The sequence below is a fragment of the Sminthopsis crassicaudata genome, chromosome 3, assembly GCF_048593235.1.
Source record: "Sminthopsis crassicaudata isolate SCR6 chromosome 3, ASM4859323v1, whole genome shotgun sequence".
In the NCBI taxonomy this organism is placed as follows: domain Eukaryota; kingdom Metazoa; phylum Chordata; class Mammalia; order Dasyuromorphia; family Dasyuridae; genus Sminthopsis; species Sminthopsis crassicaudata.
In genome coordinates, this window is record NC_133619.1 from 319,259,757 (window position 1) to 319,277,015 (window position 17,259).

Below are 17,259 nucleotides of genomic sequence, written 5' to 3' on the forward strand. Positions count from 1 at the left end.
ATTACCCACCTCCAGACAGAAAGATAATACAGTTAGGATGCAAAATAAAACTTTTAATTTTGTATAAAGCCAATGAATTTATTTTGCCTAACTATGTTATGTTAGTTACATGAAACTTGCTTTTCTTTTTTCCCAATGGAATGGGGCATGGGAGGGAGAAAAACAGAATTTGTAAAATACAATTTAAAAATAGAGACGTAGAGAATGCTCCAAATGTGGAATGCAATATACATTTTCAGATGAGATCACCATATTAAGTGTTTTGTTTTGTTTCAAAAGATCTCAAAAGATTTCACATGGCTTGGGGGTAAGTCATCTACAATCTAAAAACAAAATACATCAATGAAATATAAAAAGATAAAATAAAATACATATTTGATATAGTTTTGTTTTTTGTAGTTAGAGAGAACATACTATAGCAAATAGAATCAGTTCTCTACAGAGCTAGTTGAAACAAGAAGAAATTTCCTGGAATCAATATACTTCCATTTTAGCTTAGAATCTGGCCATATGCTAGGAAGAAAATTCTATTCAGCACCAAAACAGTTCTAATAAGTAAAACATATAACCAATCTTTATAAATAAAACAAACAAACAAAAATTAAACCTTTGGCTAACTGCTGCTTTTGTTTTCTTGAGTTAGGATTTAGCACTTGCCCCGCAACATAATTTGCATCTACATTCTGTGCAGATTCCTCAGGTGTCAGTCTTGACTGGATCCTCTTGACTGTTTGAGTACCATTCAAAGCTGTTGAAAGGAAACAACTTCACCTCACATGAACAAAATACAAAGTTATTTAAATTAACAAAAATATCAGTATCACATTCAATTAGGCTAATGTGGGCAAAATCAATTGATACTCCTTGCATAATGGCTCTGTTCTGTTAAAAAAAAAAAAACAGAGTAGTCCCGTTCTTTGATGGATCATGGGACAGTTGACAGTGATGTATTTAGGGCCAGAAAGCCTAAATTCAATTCCCATTCTGATGCTTATCTGTAACTCTAGGCAAGCCATTTAATTTCTCTGTTCAGAACTCTGTTTTCTTACCTGCAGAATGGGGACAATACTTCCTCGCAGGATTGTGGTGAAGAAAACAATGTAAAAGGTTTAAAGTACTATGTAGTAAATGTGGGCTACTAAGAACAGTATTAAAAATTATGTAAGAACTAACCTCTATTTTCCAATGATGGAGCAGCAACCGCTGGAGTGGTTGGTGGAGTCATTTTTTGTGATGTGGCAATTTTTTGCCGCGTATCTATACATAACTTAGAAATGAATTCAGAATTCTCTTCATTCAGGCGCTGAAGAAGCCTTGAGATCAATTACACATTCATAAATAGTTATTGTTTAAGTAATAATAAAACTCCAACAAGTCTGTTAAAACTGTCCAATTTGGTCACTTTAGAGGAACTTTTAGAATCATGCTATAGCAACATTTCATAATACCTTATGGATTATCCATTCCAGTTCTAGTACTGTATAAATAAGACACTGAGCTCAGCAACTGACTAGCTTAAAAATCAATCTGACTGTTCAAGCAAAGATTTGAACCTAAGTCTTCTAACTTCCAACCCATTATACCAGACTGTCTCTTGGTCCAAACAGAAAGTCTCACTGCCAGTAAGAAAAAATTATTAGAGAAAAGGATACTGACAACTACAGAAAGTAGATTTTTAAATAATCAATGCTATTGTACAATATGTTTATTAAAAGAAAGTTAAATTTGAAAGAAGAAAAAGCCTACACTGTAAAATAAAATAAAAATAAATAAATAAATAATTGAGTAAAAATTTCATTACTATATATTTCACAGTAAATTGAAAATTGATATATGTGAGTTTTAACATTAAAAAATGGAAGCAAAGCAGAACATTTAACCTAACAAAAGACAGAGGCAATAATTACATAAAATAAAATATTAGTTGAGTGCTTACTATGTACCAGATAATGTGCCAAGATCTGGGGATACAAAAAGGAACAAATGACAGTTCTTACCCTCAAGGAACTTGCAATCTAATGGGGGAGACAACATACAAACAAATATATACAAATGATCAGCAGAGGGAAGGCACCAGAATAAAGAGGGGTTAGAAAAGGATCCAAGTAGGAGGTGGAATCTCAGGATAGGATTTAAAGCCATAAAGGTCAGTACTCAGAACTGAGGAGGCTAACTATTACTGGTTTGAGGGACAGCCCAGAGTTGAGAGATAATGAGTCTTGTTCATTGAACAGCTAGGAGTCCCTGGCTCAGAGTTAGAAAACTAGAAAGGCATGAGTGGACTAGATTATGAAGACATATGACAAAAGAAAGGCACTGATGTTTACTGAGTAGGGAGGTGATATGGTCAAATTAGTATTTTGGGAAAATCAATCTGATGGCTGAGTGGAGGACAATGGAGAAGGGAGAGACCTGAGGCAAACAGACCTACAGCAGGCTCTTGCAATAATCCAGGCATGAGATTACGAAACCCTGCATTACAATGATAGCTGTGTCAAAAGAGAGACAATTTGACAGATGGACAGCTTGGATAAGAGGGAATGAGAAATAGTGAGGATTTTAGGATGATTCCCAGATTACAAGCCTGAGGATCTGGGCGGATGGTATTGCTCTCTAAGAGGTAACTGGGATGATGGGAAATATGAAAGGAAAGATACTGAATCCATTTTGGATATGTTGAATTTTGGAAGTTAATTTTGGAAGTGTCGGCTACTGGTCCCATGACAGGGTTATCCTATGGGAGATATAGAAAATCTAGCCATTTCCTCCTGTGATCAGTAAAAAATGATTATGGAGAATTAAGCACTATGCAGTGGTCAAGAAGAAACTTTTCTATAGTTGACAACCACCTTTCCTCCTATTATACTAGTCTAAAGACAGCTAACCATTGTGCCAGTAGCCCTTTTTGTTCCCTTCTCTTATATCACACCTGTGATATTAGCTTAAGCCACAAGCATTCCTAGGATGAAAAAAAATATGTTTGTAAAGAACAAACTCAACAACAACCAGTGTTTTCAATGTCAGTAGAGAAGTCTGATTCTTTTGGAAAAGCTTCCAATTCCAAAAATGGAATATGGTTCTTAGAAGGTACAATAAATATATGAAATAGTTTTAGAAGCAGAGAGTCATAGAGATTTCTTTCACAAACTCTTACCTGTCTGTTCTTATATTAGACTGAAAGTTCAGAGAGCCATCCAATTCACTTTCACTATCTTCTGACTGGCTGATTACAACTTCTTCACCTTCTTCTTCTTCATTAAGAGCCTACCTCAGAATACATCATAAAAAATTATAAATTTAAATCAATTCTCCCCTTCTTTACGCTGTAATTACCGAGCTACTAAATCACTTGGAGGATATGTCTTAACTTATACCCCATTGGGGATCACAGAATCATTGACCTTGATCAGGAGTGGGCAAATGATAGCCTGTCTGTTTTTAAACAGTCTGCATGCTGAGATTTTTTTTTTCTTTTTAGATACATCTTTTAAAATGTTAAAAAAATAATAATTCTTATAGCTATTAAAAAAAAAAAAAACACAATTATAACAAGCAGTCTAGGCCATAGTTTAGTGAGCTTTGATCTATACAGCAAGCTTAAAGATCAGCTAGTTCAATACTCTTATTTAATAGATAAGGAAACTGAGCTTGGAGATTTAAAATAAATTGCCCAATTCAGGTTCTGTGAATTCCAACCTCAGGACTCTTTTCTATTGTTACATATAAAATTAAACAATTTAGTCAGGAGAGGCATTAAAAAGTGATTTTACAGATTTTTTTAGATGAAGAAATGAAAGATCAGACAAATTAAGTGACACAGTTAATAAACAGAAGGCATCGATTTAAACCCACATCTAAGATTTTTTTCTACAATATCACTGTTTTCTTTACTAAATGAACCCTAATTAATAAGAACCTGCTTCCTAATTTGCAAACCTAGGCATTGAGATCAACTGATCAAGGTTAAGCAATTTTTGGTAGGCAAATTCCACTGATCCGAAAGAAAATAATAGGCTTTTTTTTTTTTTTCCTTTCATTTCATACAACACAAAGAATTCTCTTTTGGGTCAGGAATAATATTATCAACATAAATTCAAAATTGCAAAAGTCTCAATTTAATCTAATTCTGGACAAAAATAAATGCATATATAACATTTATCCAACACTGTCAGGGACTATGTTCCAAACAATTTTTTCAAAATTAAGTAAAATTTAACCCTTTAGAAATATTAAGTTACTAGTTAAACATTCCGATATAATATTCCTAACATATATTCTGTATTTTTCTATCTTTTTAAACAGAAGTTTATATATATATATGTAATCAATCATTCATTGAAGACCAAGGGTCATTATTATGAATATCAATTACTCTATTGTAATTGAATTCCTCAGTGGCTACTCTACTAACTAGAGACCATGATGCTTTTTTGTATGTATGTCTTTCCTATGCTGTTTTTTTTTTTTTTTTTAATTTTCTTATGTCTTTCCTAGTTGTCAACTACCACTTTTTGTTAACAATCTTTCTAGTCCTTACTTTTAATTTAATGTGGGCTAAAAACACTAAAAAATCCACACTATAAAACTTACCTAAAATAAAGAAGAGCTCTGAATAAGATTTCAGAGCCTTGCCAATGAATTAAAGTATATGATCTTTAGCACTGTGATTTTAACATCTATACAGCTCAGAGATGCTTGTCACTTCTGGATTCAGAGCTTTTAAGGGCTGAGGTTATTAAAACTCTGACCTCCATATGAGTGGGATGTCAATGTATGTTGTATGTGTCTTTGTATTTGTTATAAATATTATGTTAATATAAATAATCTATTTATATGTTACATACAGCATATAATTTTATGTATAGTATAAAGTGATAGTTTAGATATAACATATTAACAGAATTCCATTTTTAACTATATTAGCTCAAAATAGTTTATGTCTAGCTACTTTAAAAAAATTTTTCTAAACAAAACAAAAAAAAAGAGTCAACATCACTTATCAAGATCCTACTGTATAGTTCTATGCTGAGTGGTAAGGAAAGATTTAAGTTAGATTCTGTAAAGTTTTCAAATATCCAAATTATAAGACTATCCTTGAAAGAGAGCATGGAGTAGCACCTAAATGGTTAGCACTGGAGTTGAGAAACCTGGATTCAATCCTGCCTCTGATATATACTAGCTATGTAAACACAGTCAAAATCACTCAGTCTCTCAGAGTTTCAGACAATTGTTTTAGGATTATGAGTTGCAGATGGCACAGATGTACCATCAGTTTCCTATACAGATTGAATGGCCTAAGCAGAAAATTATGCTGTCTTAAATATTGATTACTTTATAAGAATGATTTATAATAGTTATTTCAACATTTTATTAATTAAATACCCCTAGGTGATAGCTGGAGTTAAATCTCAGTTGAAAATTATTGTATGTAAAGAGGGGAAAGGGACCTGTGTGTGCCAAAATGTTTGTAGCAGCTCTTTTCGTAGTGGCTAGAAACTAGAAGATGAATGGATGTCTATCAATTGGAGAATGGTTGGGTAAATTATGGTATATGAAGGTTGTGGAATATTATTCTTCTGTAAGAAATAACCAACAGGATGAATTCAGAAAGGCTTGGAGAGACTTGCATGAACTGATGCTGAGTGAAATGAGCAGAACCAGAAGATCACTATACACTTCAACAACAATACTGTATGAAGATGTATTCTGATGGAAATGGATATCTTCAACATAAAGAAGATCCAACTCACTTCCAGCTGATCAATGATGGACAGAAACATCTACACCCAGAGAAGGAACACCGGGAATTGAATGTAAAATATTAGCACTACTGTCTATCTACCCAGGTTACTTATACCTTCGGAATCCAATACTTAACGTGCAACAAGAAAATTGGATTTACACACATATATTATATCTAGGTTATACTGTAACACATGTAAAATGTATGGAATTGCCTGTCATCAAGGAGAGGGAGTAGAGGGAGGGAGGGGAAAATCTGGAAAAATGAATACAAGGGATAATGTTATTAAAAAATTACTCATGCATATATACTGTCAAAAAATTATAATTATAAAATTAATTTTAAAAAAGTAAAAAAAAGAGAAAATTATTGTATGTAAGTTTCTATGAATTATATCACTACATCATGAAGTTTCTGTAAATTTAACTAAGTAAAAAAATTGCTAATTGAAAAATAATGAATCAAGAGAAAGAAATTTGAAATCTTTGAGAATATAAGATCAGTGAATACTTTTAAAGAAAAATATATTTCATTACTTTGAAATGAATTTCAAGTGTTCAAAGAAGAGGTCCTTATAGAAGCTGCTTTAACAAATAAGAATAAATTATAATTAGTTCATTAACTGGTGATAGGAATGTCTATGATATTTTAAAAGAATTTTCTTTTTTTTTTTTTTTTTTAACAATTTCAACTACAAAGTTAAACTGCTGTTACAGTACCACTTTTGATATGATAGCTAAAGAAGTTATCTATTTACTAAACATGAAAAAAGCATACAAATGGTTATAAATTCTGAATTATTACTTTATGAATTAATTTATTTCTACTCTATTCTATAAAGATTTTTCCCTCTTTGTTTCATAGGGCTTCTCTCCCTATGTACTTCAGATTTGCAGTGATGTTCTACAAGGGTAAAAGGGAATATACAGGAATTCTTGATTACTAAATAAAATGCCTTACTAGACAGTTCTATGAAACATTACATTGAATAAAATAGTGATTGCATAGAAATATTTGGTACATGAAATTGTTAAGGGAGTCTAGTTAATTTCATTTTCTGGTTAAGGAATCTATGACCTGAACTGACCCTTATTGCTGAAAATCTTTCAAAACAATGTTAGTTTACATAACCAATTTAATAATTAGGATGTTAAATATGATTTATTATTTGATAACGTAACTATCTAATACTTAACTTAAATGTTTACAACGTAGTTTAAATAGATTATTTTATTTGATCTTCACAATACCCTAAAAGACAGAAAGGTTAAGTATTACTATTCCCATCCTCTAGCTAAGGAAATGAGTTGAACTGTTAAGTGAACTTGCCCAAGGTCATATAACTAGCCTCAGAGCCAAGGCTCCAAGGAAGGTTTTCTGACTCCATGTCCAGTGGTCTTTCCACTGTTAGTTCCAGAAGACATCAGTCACTATAAGGTCAATTAGAAGATTGGGCTAAAAATCTACTGCTTCCAGGATAATCTTTAGAGGTTGTCCTTATTTTCTCCCAGAATATTTTGTTATATTTTAATATAAGCTATCCTTGGGATTTGGGTTCCAATTAGTAAGTGATATAGTATAACATTTTTCTACATAGTAAATTCCTCATTTCTCAAAACCACTATAGTTTAAATGTACTAATAATGTACAGGACCTATCACCATAAAAGGATGGTGCTGATTTGCATGTTGTTTTGGGAATCAGACCACTTTATGGTTATGTGGCACAATATTTACTAAATAGTACATATAACATTCAGGGCAATTGAGCAATCACCATACTCTCACATTTGATACTACTTTAATTATTTTAAGTTTCAACTGCAAAGCTTAAATTTAATTCCAGCCTTTAATGTACTGTTAAGAGTTGGAATTGGATAACATTACCTGAGGGTCAATAGCAGATTCATTAAGGATTGACTCATTAAGAGAATCTCTTTTTGACACAATAGGGCCAGGGGAGGAACCAATCTCAGAGTCAGGAGCAACTGTTACATTAGGATATCCTATAGAAGACAAAGAAGCAAGCCAATTATTTGATTTGTGGAATACTGAGTCCTAAATTAAAATTAAAAATTCTTATATTTTCAGTTAAGATACTTATGTCTCCCCATATGGAAGAGGCTAATTTGATATACTCAAAAGTGATTAAGTTCCTTTTGTGTTTTCACCATCTGGAGGGAATGGGAGAGGACTGGACCTGTAATTTCACTTGGCTAGAGAAATCCTGATAAAAAACTTATTCTACCAACTTAAAGTCTCAGAGTATTGCATGTCCAAAGCCAAAGAGAAGTGGGTCTTGGCCCCACACCTTCCATACTCCAAGGCCAACTCCGCATACACAGAACTCCATACTACCCAAATCATTCAATGTACTTTTAGAGAGAGGACTTTAATTTTTAGTTTCAGAGTGAGTTTTGTTTTGACAAAATGTTTTATCTTTTAGATTAAAATGTAATATATTGTAATTTATTATAGTAATTAGTTGTAATAAAAGTTAAATGGGCCACTTCTTGTACCTTATACAATTCCTGTAAATGTCTTTAAATAAATGTTTCTAAAACCCTAGTAATTAGTCTTCCAATAGCTACACTATTTATTGCTAACATAGAATCTCAGACTTTCAGGGTTTTCAGAGGTCATCTAGTTTAACCCATAAAATTCTTAAAGAACACAAACAAGCTAAATGACAACTCACAGAGATGTGTATATAAATTCATTAATCAACTTGACCTATGGATTCAGCTGGTAAGGGAAAAGTACTATATTCAATATTCACTGGTAGTGTTATTATTAATAAAAGAATAATTTACCTGTGCGCCTACGAGGGGCATCACCAAACAGATCTTTTGCTACAGCCATCATCTCATCAGATTTTTCCAATGTATCTTGCATCTGGTAGTGATCGGAAAGGATCTTGAGGGAGAGAGAGAAACAGAGACAAGAGAGATGACTATTCATCAAAAACTTCAAAGCCTAGAGAAATAATTACAAAATATGCAAATAAGGCTCTCATTTTAACAACCAATTTCTTATAAGGAAGCTATTTTCTTGCTTTAACAAGTCATTCCAATGTTCCTATATTAGAAAGGGGAGGGGAAGCCCTTTTAGTTCTAATTAGTTCCTTGTTCTCTGTTTACATTCTATATCCAGTCCTGTACTTTAAAACAACATTACCAATTTGCCTGATCTTGCTCCACTTTCAATACCTTCATCCTTTCTCCTCCTATTCACCTCCTCTATTTTATAAATGATCACTTAACTAGTGTATTTTACAATTGGGGCATATAACTTTTTCTTCTCCCATCATCCCAAGTTTATTATTCTATAGAGACTTGAAATAGGGAAGAGACTTGCCCCTCAAAATTGTCTCTTAGTTGACCATTCTGAATCCACATTTGGGGAAGAAAATAAAGGCCTTTGTTAACAAGAACATACAGAACAAGAATATAGGAAGATGAAGAAGAACATTTAACACTAAACCCTCCAATAGACAGACTTAGGCCCCCTTCACTTTTTCTTGATTCTAAAAACTTGCACAGGAAGTTCCCCAGTTCTAACTTCATTTCTCTCTGAGGATGGTAAAATGATCTGTTTTTCCTCAGGACTTCAACAGCAGTAGGATCCCTCTTTGTCCCAGTTCTTTCTTTATCTATACTTCCCTGTATCAGTCCGATCTTTGACAATTCTCAGTACTTAGTTTTATCAGAGACAGAGACCATAATTAGGGCAACAAAAAAAAAGCAGGACAGTTCTCAGTGAAGTGGCCCCAATGAGAAAGTGAACACTCACTTCATAGAGAAGCTGGTCAGAACACAATAGGAAAGATGCTGAAGAACTTTCAGGAGGTCATAGCCCATTTGTTTCCAGTGGGTCCAAAGCTGGACCCCATCTTCATCAGACAAGCCTCAAGTATTCCCTTCGTAGTGTATAGAAAAAGATAAACAGCCATACTTCTGTACTCTCTCAGATACTGGCTTGGTGATTACACTGAACCCTGAATTTGGGAAACTAAGCAGATGAAAGGAACCTCTCTACTATACAGAAACCTGGGGACCCAAGGGCCACTTCTGCTCAAGGCTGGTTTGGTGACATAAACTTCTTCATCTATTGTTCTCCTTCACCAATATGTGTAAAAGATTATACTTTCCTCCTCCATCTATTATCTATACACAATCCAAACCCTGAGGATCTGACTCCTATTCCTACCATTTCACCAAAAATAATTTCTCCAAAGTTGTCAATTATCCTCTAATGCCCAAGTTCAGTAGCCTCAGTTCTCCTCCTCCCTCACCTTTTTGCATCATTTGCATAACTAATAATCATCCCCAACATGACATTCTGTCTTTACTTTGCTTCTCTGACAATACACTACCTTTGGTTCTCTTTTCTACCTTTCTGATTAATTTTTTTCAGTTGCTTTCACTAGATCCTTCTTTTCTTCCCTCCTTAGAAGTACTCATATCTCCTCCCACCCTTCTTCTATGCTCTTTATACTCTTTCCCAAGGCAATCTCATTCATTTCATTACTTTCAGTGATCATCTCTCTGCAGATGATTAACAAATCTATAATGACAGCTTTCCTTTCTTCTAATTCCAGTTCCACATCAATAGTTGTCTGCTAGACTACAATCCCTAGGTGGCCCACTGAACATACTTCACATGTTTAAAATTTAACCAGTCATCTTCCTTCTGAAATTCTTCCCCCTTTAGCCTCCCCATTTCTTTTGGTAATACTACCTTTCACCCAAGAAAGTTTCACCTAACTTTCACCAAGTTTTCACCTTTCACAACTTAACCTTGAATTTTCCATTCCCTTATTCAACATACTCAGTCAAGTACCAAATCCTATTAATTATTTTTAAAGTATTCATCCCCTCTTTTCTATTACCATTAACATCATTTTGATCCTGGCTCAAACTATTCTAATCACTTCCTAACCAAATTCCCTGCTTTTTCATCGTCTCTACTTTTCAAGTCACCCTTTTATATTGCTACAGAAGTAACCTGTTTAATGTAAAATCTAACCATATCACTATTGCTAAAAACTAAACAAACTAAAAAAAGTTCAGATTAGCCTTTCTAATAAAATACAAAGTTCTAGGCTTGACATAATCTATTTGTAATCTGTTTCAACTCTTATTTTTGCATATTCTCTTATTCCCCATTATCATTCTATTAATATTTTTAATACCCATTATTCTCTTTAAAGAGACAATCACATTCACTGTCTTCTATAATTTCTCCAAAAGTTGTGTCTGCCCTTCTTTAATCTCTTTAATTTTTAAAGACACTATATTTTCTATTCACTTAGTCTTTTGTATTATATTCTTTATATGAATCATTTTCTATACTAAATTTCTCCACTGATGTCTACTAATAACATGGTAGTGCTGCACATTGGCAGAGTTCAGGTTTTAAACAGAAAGTCTTCAAATAGAGAACCAGTCTTAGTGACAAGCTGTTATATCTGAGGACCAAGATATCTATATATTGAGAAACTTATGACCAATGGATACAGAGAAAGAATTTTAGGGCCATGGCAATTCTTTAAGTTATAGAGGAGTACAAGTGTGATCTGTATATAGCAATCACACTAGGGAAGCTTGAAATACAGAAGTAATATAATTACTTGTATCCAAGTCTCAACCCCCTGTCAACTTGTAAATTCCTTGAGGACAGGGATTCTGTCATTTTATAGTTTTATATTCCTAACTCTTGGCAATGTTTTTCACACAATATATGCTTGACAAAAGTATATTAAACCAAACTGAATGAGAAGTCTGGCACAATGGTTTTGTCAATTCAGCAGTCGATTTAAAAATTTTTAAATTTAAAAGGCCCATTTTGACTTGAAGATGGACACTATACATAATGTAAAAAATTCTTACCAAGTTTTTGCTTTTTTCAAAACACTATATTGTGAAGGTTATGATACTTTACACACTTAGTTGTCAGCAAAGCACCTGACAGTTGTGAAGGTATTGTGGCAATTAAAAAAAAATGAATTGTTATTGGTTACTTTGAGAAGTTCTCATATTTCAGGTAAGTAAGATGTCTGAAGGCCTTTTAGAGCTAGGAATTATTTAAATTACCTAATCATTATTTTATCTTTTCTTAAACAATAATTTAAAAATAATGCACTCCTACCACACTTTGACAATATTCCTCTAGTCTAAGAAAATCTGAAACTATCACTTTATGGCTCCCACTTTTAAGTAGTTATTTGCTAAAAGTAAAGTCTTAAAGCAGCAATATAACATGATTTAAAAAATCTAATTATATTTAAAATATATCACATTCACATATGTATATACATCTTTCACCCTGTACTATCCAACAATATCCCACAATTGGTTACAATTTACAAATAAGGAGGACAACTAACGTTTGCCTAATGTAAATCAAAAACACAGGTGTGTATCCCTGCCTTCTACACATTCTATTAAATGGATTAATAGATTTCCAATTCAATAAGCCTTTAGCACAGTGCCTTGCACATAGTAAGTGCTAAATAAATGCTTGCTGCCTGACTACAATATACCTATCTGGGGCAGGAAGTCTTCCATAACAGAAAAATTACGGATTTTTGAAAACATACATAATACAGGTCTATCTATGTGACACAGGCAAATAATTCAATCTCCACAAGTTATCACTTAGAGTTGGAAGTGTATAATGACTCTTTCAATTCTAGTTCCCCTGATCCTGTTATATCAAGCTTTTAAAAATTAGATTCTACCTCTATCAATATTGGAAAAATCCATGCCTAGAAATGTATACTTCAGCAAAAAATAACACCTATAAACTGGAAGTTAAACTGAAAGGTCTTATATTAATGCCAGAAAAATTTATGTCAAATGATAGCTACCCAATATTTTTGTTTCAAGAACAATTCAATTAAGAATCTTAATTTTGTTATTATCAATTGGCATTCAATAAGCATCCATGTTATCATCAGAAGTCTTAATAAAGACTTAATAAATATATTAAATAACACTGTATTGGAATCCATGTATAGTAAATTAAGCCAGTATAATTCTTATAAACTAAGACAATCATTAATTAGATGGGCCAATTTTAAATATGAAAATTAAATTAATATATTAGGAAGTTCAAAATGTCTTAAGACAAGTCCACTTTATGATGAGCTGAGTCCAAACTTGAAGAGGAGTAGATTAATCTAGATTTCATTTTAGAAAATTCCACATGGTTTTCAATGTTCCCAAACTGTTTGTTGCTACAAAATTGTTTATAATGAAAATGTCAAATATAGAGAAATAAAATATGATAGAATATGATAAGAAAAGAGTATTGTAAGAAAAGATAGCATTAAATTTTTAAGAATCTTGATAGTGGCAATATCCTTCATTTCCAGAAGATGGGGATGTTCCTCCTTGAGAGATTTTAGGTGAATGGATGAATATGAATGGATGATTTTTTTCTTGGAGATCAACAAGGCAAAACACTGCAAAAGTTATATAGAAATTGACTACTTAATCATGCTCTACCAAAAACATGCCTGATACTACAATGAGACAAAAAATAAAGTGGGGCTAGGGGAAACAACTGGAATGCATGTCATGTAGCTCTTCATATGTTTTTATGTTAACTTAAAACAATCTACTTAACCCACCCTAAAGCATAATCCATCCAGTTCTTGTCCTGTTTTCCATAAATCATTCTACACTCATTGTCTCAAATTATTAGCAGCAGATCCAATATCATAAAGAAGTGATATGAGAAGCAAAACATTCCTAATGCTTCTTAAACTATTTTAGCCTCATGACCACTACTTATCCCCACAGGGCCAGGGACTTGAAGGATTATTCTATGGAATATTCTACCATCTTCTTCATAACTTTCCCCAACATTAGATGCTTTTATTTTTTTTCCCCCTAGAGGCTGGGTTAAGTGGCTTGCCGAGGGGCAGCTAGGTGGGGCAGTGGACAGAGCACCAGCCTTAAATTCAGGAGGACCCGAGTTCAAATCTGGTCTCAGACACTTAACACTTCCTAGCTGTGTGACCCTGGGCAAGTCACTTAACCCCAGCCTCAGAAAAAGAAAGAAAGAAAGAAAAAAAAAAAAAAAAACCAAGTGACTTGGCCAGGGTCACAAAGCTAGGAAGTGTTAAATGTCTGAGACCACATTTGAACTGGGGTCCTCCTGAATTCAAGGCTGGTGCCTATCCACAGTGCCACCTAGCTGCCCCTACTGGATGCTTTTCAATGCCCCATCCACTTTTTATGTCCTAGAGAATTATCATCCTCATTCTGGGAATGCTATAATCACATCTCTCATATGCAAAGTTTCTAAACCTTTACTAATACCATTCCTTACTGCCCACAATTCCACTTTCTGAAATCCAGAACAAATAAAAGCTCCTCCAAGAGCATTTCTTGATTCCCTTCCTACCACCCATAAATATCTTTCCATCCTTAAGGTTTTTATTGTGACTTGTACTTGTAAAGGGCTGAAACTCTTGAGTTAATGCACTGAGGTCGGACAATCAAGCAGTTGAGGCTAATTATAATTGGACAACACTCTATAAGAATATGCTTGGAAAATGGCCCTTCCCACTATCCTGTGCTGGCTCAATCATTTGGTGTATACAGAGAATTATGGGAGGGACTAGGAGGTGGAGTGAGACTAGCCAAGGTCACTTCTGGGTAGGAGACGAGGAGGTGAGGTCTCGGAGATCCTACGGGTCCATTCTCTTCACTTCTACCACTAAAGACCAAGAACTTTTGCTTATCCTGACTCTGGCTGATTCTAAGGTATCCAGGGTGCTGATGTGGTCATCACATGTACTCATATTTTTATCCTGCATTTTACATTAAAATTATTGTCCTGTGAGCTTATAACTAATGTATATCTTTATATAATACTGCCTATTCATTTGTGTTGTATCCTTCCTCTATACTGCAAGCCCTATGAAGTCAAATGTTTTATCTTTTGTATTTCTTCCAACAGCTTCTACTTAATAATTGAGAAAATGAATAATAGTTAGTTAATGGAAATAGTGTGAAGTAGTTGGCTAGGAGTTCTCTCATTCCACTAGATGAGTAAAAAACTACATATTCTACTCAGCCAATTCCCATTTTGATATCTACAAATTATATGAGATTCTTATAGCAACAGTAGAAGCAGTTAGGAGATCATATGGTTATAGGACTATATATTTAGAGGTAGGAAGGGCCTCAGAAGCCAGACCTACTCATTTATAGTGACACAAACAAAAATTCAAATAGGCTAAGTGACTAGTCTGAAGTCATATGGAGAGGAAATGCAACTTTTTCTGGAGATCCCTTCATTTCCACTACAGTATAACTTCTACAGGATACCTCTAAAAGAGATCTGCTAGAAGATATTTCCTTACCTGATTCAGGTTTTTTTCTCCCAGCCCTAAGTACACACATCATAAGAGATGCTGAAGTTCTCTATCTATATCTATTTTAGGAGTATTAGGGCATAAGGAGTTAACCTGATCACTTGAGGACTGTAAATCTCAGTCCTGTGTTGTAGTCAGATTGATTTAGAAGTTTGGGAGTAAAAGCCTTAATATGGTGGGAGACTTTATTAAGAACTAAGGAAATGGGACAAGGAAAACATTTGGAGTGAAAAAAGAAGGGTGTGCTGCTTTGAGGTTTGCTTAAATCTCTATGGGAAGAAATGTGGAATAAAATAAAAGTGCTTCAATTACAGCTTTTTCAAAAGGCCCAGGTAAATAGCGAAGAGATTGGATCTGGAATATGCTCCAGGAAGTTTTCAGATAAAATCCTAGTGTACAGCATAGTACAAACTCATTTGCAAAAGACAGAAGACTGAGGTGGACAACCCACATTATCACACTATACTGAAGACATCATTTATATGACCTCCTGTGTAATTCTTCACTAGTAAATTCTTCACATATAACTCCCCATTGCTCATGGATTAACCACAAAATGTCATTCTTCAAAGAATGGGGTTCAATCATGATGAGAAGAAAAACGATGGGCCTTGGTTTCAGAAGGAAGTTCAGAGTTATTGGAAGCACTATTTACATTCTGAAAGATAATCTGGATAGCGCTCCTCTTCCAAGTCACTTATTGTAGATAAAATTCTCTATCCATCCAAAGTGCATACATTAGTTCTATGGAATGTCTATCCAAGTAGTCTTCATCCACTTAAATTTTTTTTGTGTGTATAGTTGGAAGAAACTCTAGATTATTCACAGGTTTTAAAATGTTCCAGGTTGTAATGATGTAATTAACAAAAAGAAAACTTGGAGGACTTGACCACCTGAAAGGAATCCCTCTCCAATTTGCATTCTGTGATGAACATCTTCCATGAGAGTGGCAAACACCTTTAGCAAACATACCTCTCTGCATTTTATGTCTCACTTAATATTAACCAGAGATTGTCAAAGTTTTTCATTATTTCATCTTTCAAAGAATCTCATGATTTAAATTGATTGGGTGACAGTGCTTTAAAAAACAAAACCTTAAACAATAACTTTTCCTGCACCATCAAATATCCTGCAAATAATCAAATGCTTCTTAAGACCAACAAACAGTAAGAGTGGGATCATGTATTCTCTTTACCTTTCAGTTAATTTTGTGACCACAAAGATGTAGCCTACTAAAGAATAAGATTCATGAAAGCTTTTCTAGTCCTTTCTCATTCATTTACCCAAAACACCTTTGTTCAAGTGTATTCTTACTATGCTTCTATCATCTCCTGTCATCTTGGGAAGAGACAAAGAAATTACTGCTTAATGTTAGTTCAGTCAAGATCCTTGGGTCTCCATCACCACAGATTTACTAATTCAGATGCGCCTTTGAATCTCCCTTCTTTCATATTTCCCCATCTTAGTATTAGCGAACATCCTACTTCTCCATTCATAACACCAGTAATTCAATTATAAATGCCAAATCAAAAACCTTCTCCCTCCAATACTATTTCCTTCTTTCTTATCCTTACTTTATTTTACTTCAGCCCCAACACTCCTGGTTCCCTATTCTACTCAGGCCTTCCAATCCAAGATGCCAAAAGACAAATTTGGTTATCCCCACTAACTGCCTCTATTCTTTATTTATAAATATTAGCATTCCTTATCAATGCGGGTGTAAGAAGTACACAAACATACTCAGTTCATTAAGAATTTAGGTTATCTAATCTCAATTGGCAACTTAGAGGACTGTAATTTGCAAATCAAGTGCTAATCTGAATTGATAAAAGGAATTGACTCATTGGGAATACTCTAAACAATGAAATCAAAGACCTTGTTCAAAAAAAAATCTACAAAGTCCCCACTCCTTTTATCCTTCCCTAACTGATTCTTCCATCAAACTCTCCACAGCGATTTTTCCAAATTTCCTCTTCTCTTTTCAAGCCTAAGTTATATTACTTCACAATCTCTCTCAGCAGAGGACTTATTCTCCTGTTTCATTATGAAAATTGAGGCCATCCATTATGAGCACCAGCTTCTACAACTCAAAATCCCTTTAAGATAGTGGTCCTCAAACTTTTTAA

General features: G+C 33.8%; 1 protein-coding gene across 4 annotated transcripts in view; it reads right to left on the minus strand.

The window, feature by feature from the left end:
* The window catches only part of SPICE1 (spindle and centriole associated protein 1), a 62,851-nt gene that overhangs the window by 25,314 nt on the left and 20,278 nt on the right, over nt 1-17,259 (minus strand). For all 4 annotated transcript variants that reach the window (XM_074301206.1, XM_074301207.1, XM_074301204.1 and 1 more), the window contains 5 exons: nt 8,556-8,658; nt 7,630-7,748; nt 3,155-3,264; nt 1,174-1,313; nt 608-748 (listed from right to left, as the gene is read on the minus strand). In XM_074301206.1, the coding sequence (XP_074157307.1) occupies nt 608-748; nt 1,174-1,313; nt 3,155-3,264; nt 7,630-7,748; nt 8,556-8,658 (613 nt within the window). The remainder of the gene's footprint in view (nt 1-607; nt 749-1,173; nt 1,314-3,154; nt 3,265-7,629; nt 7,749-8,555; nt 8,659-17,259) is intronic.